We start from the raw sequence: 13513 nt of genomic DNA on the forward strand, positions 1-13513 counted from the left end.
CAGCGGTTCTCAAACTGTGCGTCGGGACTTCAGCCCAATTGTGGCTTCAGCCCTGGGTGGCTGGGCTCAGGTTACAGGCCCCCTGTCTGGGGCTGAAGCCCTTGGGCTATGGCTTTGGCCCACCCGCCAGGGCAATGGGACTCGGGCAGGTTTAGACTTAGGTCCCCCATCCTGGGGTCATGTAGTAATTTTTGTTGTCAGAAGGGGGTCCTGGTTCAATGAAGTGTGAGAACCCCTGTGATAGAGATATGTGGTGGATAGTAGAGGCCGTGGATTTGTGTGCAGTATGCATACATGCATGGTATATGTGGTGTGTGCTCCGTGTGAGTGTGCGTGTGTCGTATGTGCAGTGAAAGGGTGTGCTCTGGATATGTGTGCGCAATGGCTGTGTATGTGGAGGGTATTGTTCTGCACGAGTCCGTGACATTTCCGGGAGTGGTCCGAGTGCTCTCTCATCTCTTCCCACCGCTGCGATTGTGCTTTGCTCACAAATCCTACCTGCACATGGCTGAGTTTGCATCTACCTGTCCCCCTCCCTCTGCCAACTTAAAAATTACCTTTCCTGTTACATTAGCAATTCAGATGCCGATCTGGTCTGTGCTGGCTGTTCTGATTACTGTGTGTGATAAAGAGATTTGTGCATCTCCTATTAGAAAGCGCTCAGCCATGTGAGCCTGGTAGATTTGCATAAATTGCAAAGTATAAAGATAGTGTGTTTGTGTGTGTGTGTGTTTTCTACCCCCACGCTGAATAGAGTTACAAGGCGAGGACATTTTTCTTTTCTTTTGCTCTCAGGTTTTTATTTTAATAGCCTTTCTCTCTTGTTTGAACAGGTGTCAGTAAATGCTGTTGGTGAGGAGGGCTCGGGAAAGCTTGATCCCAGACATCCTGTCAGAAGGGGTGTGGTCATTATGAATACTTCAGGGATGGGGATCGGGGCGGTTCATCTGTCTACCTCCTTTGGTGGGGTCAAGAATCTCTCCATGACCTGATTAATTTCACCCGCCCTGTCCTCATGGCCACTTGTTGTCTCATTGTTTGTATCACAGCAGGGGCTAGAGGCCCCAGTCCAGATCAAGCCCTGTTGTGGCAGGTGCCATAGTGCACAGAGTAAGTGAGAGTCTCTCCCCTCAAGAGCTTATGGTTTAAACAGACAAGACAAGACAAAAGATGGGAGAGGGAGAGAGGTCCCGGGAAGGGAAGCGATTTGCCCAAGGTCACACCACTGAGCAGTGGCAGAGCGGGAATGGGACCCAGCTCTCCGAACGCCCCGCCCCTTTCCTCTGGACCAGGCTGCCTCCTGGCTGACTGAGTTTGCTTTCACTCAGTACCCCCCTGCTCCTCCCGCCGGCTCTCTCTGGGGCTGGTGTCCCTGTGTGGGATGGAGGGCAGAGGGCGCCATGACTGTTGCTTTCCTGTGACGCTATCTAGGGCAAAACCTGCCTTAAGTGACTCTCAAGGCACTTTTCATAGGTGCCAACTCTGTGGGTGCTCTGGGGCTGGAGCACCCACTGGCAGCCCCCCTATCAGCTCTCTCCTCCGTGCTTGGGGGAGGGGGCGGAATGGGGCGGGAGGAGGCAGGGCAGGGTGGGAAGAGGTGAGGTGTGGATGGGGCTGTGGAGGAAGGGGTGGAGTGGGGGCAAGGCCTGGGCCAAAGCCGGGGGTCAAGCACCCCTCTGGCACATTGGAAAATCAGCGCCCGTGGCTCCTTTGCAGAGACCGGCATCCCAAGGAGAGTGCAGGAGACTTGCCCTCTGCATGTCCGGGGGACTCTGCGGAGCAGGTGGTAGGCAAGAGGTCTCCATGCAGGGTGGGACCTTGGTGTGCAGCTTTTGCCGTACGTAAGCTGGTGCCAGCATGGCAGGTCACGCTCCTCTTCGCCACCAGCTGCCACGTCTCGCTGCCCTGGAGCCCTGCACGGCTCACCAGCATGGTGGAGCCCCTTTGGGAGCAGATATCTGGGAGCGGGATGAGACAATCAGCCCTAAACCCAGACAGCCCGACAGATGTGCCCAGTGGCGCGTTGACCAGCCGTGCCCTTTCGCCCGCTGCCCAACACGGGTGTGGGAAGGGAACTGCGGCTGGCTGAGGCAGGTTGTGCAAGCACAGAGGGGCGGGCGGAGAGCGGGGGGCCAGACGCAGAGGTGGGAGCGATCCTGGACCCTGGCATTATGGGGATGTGCAGCGTCTGGGCTGCTCCGGCTGCGTGTGTGAGGAAGAAGCTGTAAGAGTGGAAAGCCCGCTCCCTTTGGGGCCCCGTTTGGCAGGGGGTGTTCCTGAACCTGGACCTGATCCAAAGCCCATGGAAAGACCTCCCTTGGCATCAGCTCCTTGGAAGATTGTCGGAGCCACTGAGAGGAAGCTGCTCAGGCAGATCTGCAGGGAAAGGCCCCAAGGCGGGCGGGCAGGCGGGTCTCCCACACAGGGGAAACGTTGCAGTGCTGAGGAAGGGGATCTGATTGTGAATATCGCGGCGTGATCCTGCTCCCATCCTGGCCTGTGGCGACGGTCCCACCAGGGCAGGATCTGGTCCATACTGGTGCACTTTGGGCATTGTGTAAATAACGACGCTTGCGACTGCTTTGTTCTTCCAGCCGCCTCGCTGGCTGCTGCATGTCCCCCTGCAACTTGTCTTGTCTTAGTCTCTTGAGTGCAAGCTCCTGGGGACTGACTTTATTCCTGGGTTTTGTGTTCAGTTTGCTGAGCCCAGGAGTGCTGAACAGATAAAATAATGAGCAGAGATTCGCAAAGAGAATAACTACACCATCCTGCATCCTGTATGGCAGATGGCGATTATCATCACAGGGGAAACTGAGGCACACAGTTTGCTCAAACTTATACAGTGAAGCTGTGGCAGTCAGGAACAGCACACAGGAGTGTGGGCTCTCAGTCCTTCCTGGTTCCTATTAGATAAACTCCCTCCTACACTCTGGTATAGAACCCAGGAATCCGGGCTGCTGTGACTGTTAGACCTTCGCTCCCCTTATTTTGTGTCTCTGGATAAGCAGTCTAGGCTGACCGGGCCTCTTTCTGTCTCTCTCCCCTGCAGTGTGCCGAGGAATGCTGTGCGGATTCGGAGCCATATGCGAGAGGAGCACCACCAACTCCTCCCAGGCCTCCTGTGTCTGCAAGAAGACTACCTGCCCAGTGGTGGTGGCCCCTGTGTGTGGCTCGGACTATTCCACCTACAGCAACGAGTGCGAGCTGGAGAAAGCCCAGTGCAACCAGCAGAGACGGATCAAAGTCATCAGCAAGGGGGCATGCGGTGAGTTGAGCCAAGGACACGCACGAGCCCCGACAAGGCAAGATGGGCATCCATGTACCAGCCTCTTCCTGACGCTCTGGCATCAGCGACATTCTTAAAGGGAGGCAGCCGTTTGCATTCTGTAGCTTGGAGAGGGTGGGGGCTGTGAACGGTCACCACAAGTCCTCAAACGCTGTCAAAGCATTGTAGGGTGCCGGGGAGGATGGAGAAGGAGAGAGACTCCCAAGACTGGAAGCAGGGTATCCAAGGAAAAGGATTTGGTGCCAGAGCCATCCCTGGCGTACAGACTGCGATCCAGAATGTAGAATCCTTTGTCCACCACCGGGGCGGGATGCAGACACTCTTGAATGGCGCACGGCGACTCTCCGAAACAGCCTAGGTTAAGGTGGCTCCCTTGTGCCATGGAGTAGGTAGAGAACATCTGGGAGGAAGAAGGCAATAACCTGGCCAGGGCACCGGGGTTAACATGCCCCTGGGCTTGTGAAAAGGAGCTGGGGGTTCTTTAAAGGTCACAAGCGGACAAGCTGTAGGTTTTGCACCTTGTTCCAAAGGCGCTCCCTCCAGCAGCACAGCACCCCCAAATGCCACTCTGGGGTATCAGGCCTGAGGGCGGGGGGCCATTCAGGGTATGGCAACACTGCAAACAAAACCTGGTGTCTCGGAGCCAGGTCAGCTGACTCCGGCTCGCGGGGCTCCGACTGCAGAGCTAAAAACAGCAGTGTAGATGTTCTCGCTCGGGCTCTGAAACCCAGTGAGTGGGGAGAGTCTGGGACCCCAGGGTCAAGCCCGAGCCTGACCGTCTATGCTGCTTTTTTTGCCCCATAGCACAAGCCTCATGAGCCTGAGTCAGCTGATCCAGACCCCATAGCTCGCAGTGTAGATGGCTCCTTAGCGATTCACTAACCCCCACTACCTGACCACTCAGCCTGAGGCTGGCTTTACTAATGCCTCTTCCACTTCCCCTCGGTGCCGGTGTCCCTCGGTGCTAGGGAGAAGATGCCCCACCAGCCTTTGTCATCCCATAAAGCGTGAGAGCCTCCACCAAGCAGTGAAAGTGAAGAAAATCTCTTTCAGCCCTGCCTGTAACACTCCTCAGCCATAGGGCTCTAAGCCCTTTCAAACATCATTATCTTCATTTAGCAGATGGGCGAACTGAGGCACAGGGAGGTGAAGTAACTTGGCCAGGGTCATGCAGCTGCTCAGTGGCAGAACCAGGAACAGAACTCATCTAAGGCCAGGATTCTAACCACTAGGCAACACTGCCTCCAGAAGCAAGAACCGTTCACCTGCTCTGGAGAGCCAGTGTGACAGATTAGCCCCCACACACATCTAAGTGAGCCCCTTCCTCGGGGATGGAGATTTTTCCAGGAGGCCAGGTGCATGAGGCTAATAAAGGCCCTTCCCTGGGCTGGCATGCACCAGCTGCGAACGAGGAGCTGTGTAAATGAGCCCCTCATCTCAGAGTAAATTAACTTGACCTTTCCCGAGCGCGGCTCTCTGGCTCACAATAAATCTGCACCCAGCATTCCTGCCGGGGCCCGCATCAGAGGCGAGAGTGCGCCGAGTGATTTATTTAAAATAATAATCATAAAAAAGTGACAAATTAAAAGAAAAAAGCTGACAAATAAATTTGGGCCCATCCCTGTCAGCGAGGAAATTGCTCCTTGAGCTCTTCCTCCAATTACATTGTGCTGGCGGTACCTTGAGGATCCCTGTTTTGCTTGTTTGCTGGAGTGAGAGTCTCCCAGAGCTTGGGCTTCGAATAGAGATCGCAGTGCGGGGAGCTAGGGGAATTGGGAGTGGGAGGCTGGGAAATAGAGATTTGTCTGACGCGTCAGCTGGCTGGGCGAGGGCTTCCCCTTCTTTGCCTCCCCTGGATTTAGGGACTGAGTCTGCAAACAGCTGAGCACCCTCCTCTCCTGTTGATTTCAGGAACGGATGTGCAGCATCTTGCAACATCAGGCCTGTAGGGCCTGATCCCAAGTCCAATTGAAGCCAATGGCGAGACGTTGATTGACGTCGGTCGGCTTTGGAGCAGTCCCCGCAGGCTCGATCCAGGGAGAGGCTGCACAGTCTGGCCTGGATCCAGCCAAGCCCTGAGGCAAATGCTTCGCTTTACGCACGTGAGCAGCCACGTTGAGTTCAGCGGCATTACTCACCTGCAGAAAGCGAAGTGCATAGAATATCAGGGTTGGAAGGGACCTCAGGAGGTCATCTAGTCCAACCCCCCTGCTCAAAGCAGGACCAAATCCCCAGTTTTAGCCCCAGATCCCTAAATGGTCCCCTCAAGGATTGAATTCACAACCCTGGGTTTAGCAGGCCAATGCTCAAACCACTGAGCTATCCCCCTGCATACTTCAGCGCTTCACTGGATCAGGTGCTCGGCATCTTGCCAGATCCGGTCCCTAGCTAGAGCATGATGGACAGCCCAGAGCCAAGTGGAGACAAAGTCACTCTGTACTGTAATGACAGTGAGGGAAAGTCTGGGCAACTGCAGGGCTTTATTACTGATGAGTCCCACCAATGATGGTCCGAGGCCCCACATCACATCTGGCGCCTTTCAGCATGCCGGGTTCACACGTGGCTTGTGGCTCTCAGCCTTTCCAGACTGCTGTACCCCGTTCAGGAGTCTGACTGGTCTTGCGTACCCCCAAGTCTCACCTCACTTAAAAACGATTTGCTTTCAAAATCGGCCACAAAATACATAAGTGTCACGGCACACTAGTACTGACAAATTGCTCCCTTTCTCATTTTTACCATATAATTCTAAAATACATCAACTGGAACATAAATATTGTACTTACATTTCAGTATATAGAGAAGCATAAACATTGTCTGTATGAAAGTGTAGTTTGGATTGACTTCGCTAGTGCTTTTTACGTAGCCTGTTGTAAAAGTAGGCAAATATCTAGAGGAGCTGATGTACCCCCTGGAAGACCTCTGAGTACCCCGAGATGTACACATACCCCTAGTTGAGAACTGGTCACTGTATGATATGTGAGGAGTGCATAGCACACAATTAACCAGGCATGACCCTTGTGAAGCCTTGAATAACTGATCCTTGCTTCACCTCGCTGTGATCATGTGGTTGCCAAAAGCTTTGGTGGTGCGATAAAATGGCCAGTGACACTTGTACGCTGCTCCGCCAGCCAGCCCATCTTAAGGATCTAGCTAGATTTCGATCAGGGGGCACGTGATCTGCAAGAAGGCGACGCCCCGGTGGGATTTGCCTGGATTCGGATGTTGGTGACGATCACCTATCTGCGTCCCTCGTGCTCATGCAGGGATAGGTTAGGCCCTCGCGTGGCCAGAGCGGTGGGGGGAGCTGAAATGCAAATGTCCCCTGCACCGGCCCTGTTGGAGCTGGGCTGGATTTCGGCCCTTGCTGCTCTGCCTTCCACCTGGTATCCGACTCACCACCCGCAGACCCCAGGACTCCGAGGGCAGGATGCTCCGTTTTGTTGTGGGAGGAGAATGATTCGTGTAGACTGACCAGACAGCAAGTGTGAAAAATCGGGAAGGGGGTGAGGGGTAATAGGAGCCCATATAAGAAAAAGACCCAAAAATCAGGACTGTCCCTATAAAATTGGGACATCTGGTCACTCTAGATTCATGTGAAAGCCCTGAACTTAACAGAGGGCTGTCCGGGCTGCAGCTGGCTGAGGGCCCCACTGAGCAAGGAGCGTGCAGTCCAGGATGCCGTGTGCTGCGCCTGCCCTGGAAAGGGGGCCTTTGTCCTTAACTGGGCAGGGGGGAAGGATCTGGCCCCCCCGTCTCATCCTTGTGAGACCTGCCCGGGTGTGGTGGGGGAGGCCGTGAGAAGAGGAGGAGGATGGAAAGTGAAGGGATGTGGGGCAGGGGCTGTGCCGCGTCCACGCAGCAGTGCCGTGTCTCTTCTCTCTCCAGGTTCCAAGGACCCCTGCGCAGAGGTGACGTGCAGCTTCGGCAGCACCTGCGCCCGCTCCACAGACGGCCAGGCGGCCAAGTGCATCTGCCCGTCCTCGTGCGGCGGCACGGCCGAGAGCACGGTGTGCGGCAGCGACGGCAAGGACTACCGCAGCGAGTGCCTGCTCAACAAGCACGCCTGCGACAAGCAGGAGAACGTCTTCAAGAAGTTGGACGGGCCCTGCGGTGAGTCGCCCGCCCGCGCTGGGGGAGCCTGCCAGCTCCAGCTCGTGGGGGGGGAGGTACTTCTGAAGGTCCCCTCCCACTCAGTGCTGGGCCAGCCGGCTAGCAGCCCTCCAAGCTGCAGGCAGGAGTGCGTGCTGGGCTCTAACGATGGGAATTAAAGCACCGGGAGGGGGCTGTGAGGATGCCTAGAGCCGCAGGGTGGCAGTGGGCTGACACAGCTGCGTCTGGTGGCCTGAGCCGCCTTCGGTTTTACTGGTGTCGGGAATCAGCAGGAAATGCTTTGGTGTTCAGGCCTGACCCCCTTGGAAATGCTGGGGGAGGGAATCGGGCCACCGCATGGTACAGGCCAAAGCACAGTGGGGCGATTCCTCTCTTTTGGGGCTTCAGAGAGCGGTCTAAGCAGCAGGGAACAGGAAAAGCCCCGGGCAAAACAATCACACCCAGCATCCAGTCTGTTCGGCCACACCCTGCCATCTGAAGTTACTGCCTCTTTGAGTTTCTACTGGGCCTTCAGTTCCTTTCCAAGGGCTTGCCGGGGGGGCAGCCTGGCACCGGGGCTGGGAGGAGGGGGTACCTGACTGATGGGGAAGTGGGGTCTGGGCAGGAGGAAACCACTCTCTAGTTTGTGAGCTGGGACAGGGAGAAGCCCAGCCTCCAGCTGAGACTGTGGCTTCCCTAGGAGCACCTAAGGACCAGAGCCACAGCAGTGGTTTCCCCAGAGCAGGGGTTGGGGGCTCCCCAGTACAAGAGCTGGGACAGTGGTTTATACAGGAAGAGCTCCTCTTTCTCCCCTTCTCATGCCCGGTCCATCTGGCTTGGGAAGGAGTCAGGCTTCACAGCGGCTCATACAGAGCTTCAGTCCCTCATGGCTGGGCACACAGGCCTATCGCGAATGATCCAGAAAGTGGCTGCAGCCTCTGACCCCCCGTCTCCCCCCTGCCCTGAATTGGCTGCAGGCCTCTCCTGCCAAACCGCATCTCCAGCAGCCTAGGTGACAGGTCTTGAAGAAACAGGCCACTTCCCCTCATGAAAGGAACCCATCGGTCACCCAGAGTGACACCGATCCCCGGGGAGTACGTCTTGCCCTGTCACTGCCCAGGACGGCTTCTGTCGCGTTTAATTACCTCTGTGCAGCTTTGCGATTAAAAGTGACCATATTCATTAGGAAAAGCACCAAGTTGGTAGGGACACGTGCCAGATACCCGTCTGTGGTGTGGGGAGGCTAGACGCCGGGAGAGCTGTTCATTTCTGCAGTCCACCAAGTTGCCGTGATGTCACAAAATCACCCCAAGCAGGGGCAGGAGGCTACAAGGGGCCAGGGAGCACTCTCCAGACGGCACCTGGAAGCTGTGTTTGGCTCTGGACAGCTGAGCATTAGGAGGAGCTGGCGAAATGGAAGGGAATTCAGAGAAGAGGAACACGAGCGATTAAAGGGCTGGAGGGGCTGGCGTAGGAGGAAAGAGAAAAACTAGGAGCCAGGGCCGCAAGGTCATGATTGACTTCAGCCCCAACCAGTTCCCTGGCACTCAGCCCCTGGCAGGATTGAGCCCTAAAGGAGCAGACCTGTCTGCAGGTGCTTCGAGGTGTGTAAACCCCCAGGGGACTTTAGGGTGGGTGAGAAGTAACACGATGCAGTTGAGCAAAGTAAGCATTCAGGCTGAGTGCCGGGAACCGGTTCCTCACGGCGAAAGCCGCTGAGCAGTGAAACCAGTGTCCAAGGACAGCAGGAGGCAATTTTGGACAGGGGAGGCAGGGTATTCGCAAACCTTTTCATCACGGGGGCCACACCTGAACAGAGGAGTCTTGTTTCCCTGCCTGCGGGCCACGCAGCTAGAACACCCCGCCGCAGTGAGTCTCCGAGCTCGGCTCAGCTGACTTGGGCTTGTGGCACTCGCACGGGGGGGGGCTGAAATGATCAGCGTAGACGTTCAGGCTCCGAGGCCCTCCCCTCCCCCACCAGGTTCAGACCCTGGATTGCAGCCCAAGCCCGAATGTCGACGCTGCTATTTGGAGCCCCGCAGCACTAGCCCATGTCAGTCAACCCGGGTGGGTCTTTATTTTGCTATGTAGACGTGCCTCTAGTCACCATCCTGGGAACCCCACCTCCCTTCCTTTGCACAACCCCCTTGCATGCCAGCGGCAGCTACTGCGATTGCTTACCTGGAAAAGTAACACTAGGGCCCCCATCCAAATCCCGTCGAGTCCTTCCACTGACCCGGATGAGGTTTGGATCCAGCCCTAGAGGAGACAGGGGAGTTAGGATCTGGAAAGAAAGCAGAAGGAGAAGCCAGCATCATGGGACTATCCAGCTCCTTACAGATCCCCAGTCAGTGCTCTGTGGTCTTTGAAGCGTGGTCTGAGAACCATCACTGTGGGGGGTCATCCTGCTTTGGGGGCTGGTGGGGAACAGGCTGGAGGGAACCAAATACCCTGGCACCCACTTAATCTCTGTGCTGACTAAAATGGACCAAGCAAAGAGCTGAGCTGCAGCTCTGTATTGGGCCAGCTCTGGGGAAGGGCGTGGGGGTTCTCCCAGAAGGCAGGGGAATGTGTTACTACTGGGTTTCGCCCCTTGGCATGCCAGAGCCTTGCGGGGATTGTAGGGCATGCAGGGATTTCAGTATGTTCAGATTAAAAGGGGAGAAAAATTCAATCCTGTGTCTACAATTACGGCTGAAAATGCCTCTGTGCTGTCCAGGTATTTCCACTTGGCAAAAAAACAAAAAGGAGGTGGGGGGACTAAAAAGCCCAGGACTTGAGAAGGGATTAGCATATAGATGGTGCCTGTTTTGCACGTGTATTTACTATGCTAATGTGAGCACGGATCGGTGGCGAAGGTGATCCGGATAAGCCTGGATTATGTCAGGGGGGAAGGCAGCGCATAGCCTGTCCTGTCCTCAGGGATCTTCCCTCACAGGCCTGGATTTCCCAACCCAGCCACCCAGGGCAGGGAGCAGATGGGAAGGTTGTAAAACTGAGCAGGCCCCCGGGGAGCGAGTGCCCCTAGCAGCTCAGAGCACCTCAGGAACAGGTCAGACAGATGCCACCAGGGATGGTCAAGCCTGCCTCTGCTGGGAGGCTGGATGCACGTGCTCTCCAGGTCCCTTCCAGTGTGGTTCTATGGTGTGTGTTGCCCAGGAGAAGACCCGTGGGCATATTAGGGAACCATATTAGCCTGGCTCTAGAGGGAGTCCTGTCTGCCTTGGCTAAAAGGATAGAAGACTTCTCCCCGAGAGGGGCAGCTCTCCCCACCCGTGGTGTGTGGGGGAAAGGTGCTGGGAGGTTGAGCCTTGAGCTCCCAAAGCTCCTCTCACAGTTGAAATACGTTTGATCTCAGCCTTGTCTTAGTGGTCATCTGGCTGGGACTTCGTGGTCATCCCACCAGTGGGTAGGGCTGGGATGTCAACAGGCTCTACAGCCAGGTGGGGATCAAGGGGCACCACCAGAGTTGCTACTTTTGGTTGGACATGTTCCTGGACGTTCCACCACAAGACATAATCTAATTTCTGGAGACTCCTGGACAATCCTGGAGGGTGGCCAACCCTAGCTGTTTGTGGGGCAGAAGAGAGCTGCAGGCCAGGGTTCAGATGCATTGGCAGGGCTGTCAGGGGGGCGGATTAGACCATCCTGGCTCACCTTGGTGTTACTCAAGTCTCACTTGCTTCTGCACATACTCCTGGCTCTGAGTGACTGGGACAGTGACTGTCTGGGCCGAACCCTCAGCCCCTGAATTTGTCAGCAAAGCTTTCTTGTCAACATGAATCCCCAGGCTCTCTCCATCTGGAGACAGGGTCTTACTTCAACAGAGCCTTGTTGATACCAAGAGAGAAGGGAGCACCAGTGCAGCGAAGAGCTGGAGTGGGACGTGATGGGGCCAGGATTAGAATAGCCTGAGCCTGTTGGGCGTGGACTGCCCCTGGAGATGACTGTGCTGGTCTGAGAGCTCCCCTCTCCTTTGCCCTCTGTTCTGTGCACAGACCCCTGTAGGAGCACTCTCAACGACATGAACCGGGTGTGCCGGGTGAACCCCCGCACTCGCAGAGCAGACCTGCTCTCCCGGCCTGAAAACTGCCCTCCGAAGAGGGAGCCGGTGTGTGGCGACGACGGGGTGACCTACGACAACGAGTGCATCATGGGGCGGTCGGGTGCCATCCGGGGGCTGGAGATCCAGAAGGTGCGTTCGGGGCACTGCCAGCCTCAGGGTAAGTACCTCTCAGCGACTTGCCTGACAGCAGGGAGCTCAGGTTACAGGGTGCCTGTTTCCCCCCCTGGGGTGCCCCACCAACGGGTGCTGCCAAGGGGAATGAGACGCTCTCCTGCCCCAGCTAAACCTGCTGGACTTGGACAGGGAAGCTGCCCCTTCTCAGCCTGGCCCCACCTTTGTCATCTGGCTCCATTGACCAGCGAAGAATCCGGTGTTGGTCACTACTAGAGGCAGGGGCCAGGTGGGCCCAGACTGGGTAGGGAATCCAGTGTTCTGGTGACCCTGGCACTACGGACAGCAGAGAAGACTCAATAATCCTGGAGGGTGGGGAGGGGATAGCTCAGTGGTTTGAGCATTGGCCTGCTAAACCCAGGGTTGTGAGTTCAATCCTTGAGGGGGCCATTTAGGGATCTGGGGCAAAAATTGGGGATTGGTCCTGCTTTGAGCAGGGGGTTGGACTAGATGACCTCCTGAGGCCCCTTCCAACCCTGATATTCTATGATTCTCTGATTTTATGACTATTGCTTCCGAATCTGCTTGTCCGTCCATTAGCGGAAGCTGGGCTGTACCCAGGAATATTGACCTGAACACCCCTCAGCCTATTCCCCACCGGAGTCCCCTTGGCCCCAGGCCCCCTCCCATTGCTGCCCCCCCAAGTTGGGAGCCCTGCTAGGAGCTCAATGCCAACGAGCCCGACTCCTGCGTCCCAGCCGCAGGGTGTAAGTGGCGCCTCCCTCTTTCCATTCCAGACAAGTGCCAGGCCGAGTGCAAGTTCAACGCCGTGTGCCTCAACCGCCGCGGCACCGCCCGCTGCTCCTGCGACCGCATCACCTGCGACGGCGCCTACCGGCCCGTCTGCGCCAGGGACAGCCGGACCTACAGCAACGACTGCGAGCGCCAGAAGGCGGAGTGCCAGCAGAAAGCCGCCATCCCCGTGAAGCATGAGGGCCCTTGTGGTAAGCGGGACCGCCGGTTGTCCCTGTGCATCTCCCCCGCCTCCTTTGCTACCCACCCCCAGCAGGAAAATGCCCCACGCCCCTTCCGGCTTTCACACATAACAGGGCAGAGGAGGAGCTGTGCTGTCCAGACGCCAGGGGTAAGTCGTGTCCATGTCCCTATAGCCACTAGGCGGCCCCTCTTCCCCTTCGTGACCTACAGGCGGGTAAGATCCATCCCCTCCTCCTCTTCTTCCTTTTGCCTGATCCCAAGTACCATCTGTCTCTCTCCTCTCTCTCCGTTGCTGCCGTTTCTTTCTCCCTCTCTGCTCCGGTGTCGTCTGCGTCCGATGTGTCCTGTAACGGAGGGGAAAAAGTGCTTTGAACAATAGTAACAAGACGAAGCATCTTGAGTGTTCGGTCCATGTCCCCCATCCATCTGCTCCCTGCCAGGCACACACGCTGTATCACCTAACTCGGAAGCAGCTCTCATTGCCCATCCCGCCTCCTGGGGTAGTGCCAGTCTCCCAAGTCCCTTTCATTGCCCTCGCCATGCTTTCCAGCCTTTCTCAGTTCTAGGTACCCGCCGTAAGGAACTCTTCCCTGTGCTGCTCCTCTCTGACGGTCTCATCTGTGTTTGTCTCATCTCTGGGCAGGAGCTGTGGGGGGGTGGATCTTTTGACCTTCTGCTGAAGGCTATTTTAAGAGATCTGGGTTGTGGGATAGGATGGGGGCCTGGGTTTCTATGGCAGTGGAAGCCACCAGTTACGAAATTCAGCGGTTGCCCAGGAAACAGGATGGGCTAACCACAGGCAGCCCACCGACCGGCATCGAGTGGAAGACTTGCTGATCTCAGGTTGTATCTTCAAACTGCTCTTGTATCGTGTCAAACCTTCTGAGAAGAGTCTTAGATGAACTGCACTTTCCCGGGACTGTTTGGCTGGCTTTGCCCTCCTGGTGCCAGAGTCTCAATATTAC

General features: G+C 56.3%; 1 protein-coding gene across 10 annotated transcripts in view; it reads left to right on the forward strand.

Annotated features, from left to right (window-relative positions):
* The window catches only part of AGRN (agrin), a 222645-nt gene that overhangs the window by 146473 nt on the left and 62659 nt on the right, over positions 1–13513 (forward strand). For all 10 annotated transcript variants that reach the window (XM_037881185.2, XM_037881188.2, XM_037881186.2 and 7 more), the window contains 4 exons: positions 3050–3265; positions 7172–7396; positions 11374–11598; positions 12350–12556. In XM_037881185.2, coding sequence (XP_037737113.1) covers positions 3050–3265; positions 7172–7396; positions 11374–11598; positions 12350–12556 — 873 coding nt within the window. The remainder of the gene's footprint in view (positions 1–3049; positions 3266–7171; positions 7397–11373; positions 11599–12349; positions 12557–13513) is intronic.

Source organism: Chelonia mydas, chromosome 18 (assembly GCF_015237465.2).
Source record: "Chelonia mydas isolate rCheMyd1 chromosome 18, rCheMyd1.pri.v2, whole genome shotgun sequence".
Lineage (NCBI taxonomy): Eukaryota > Metazoa > Chordata > Testudines > Cheloniidae > Chelonia > Chelonia mydas.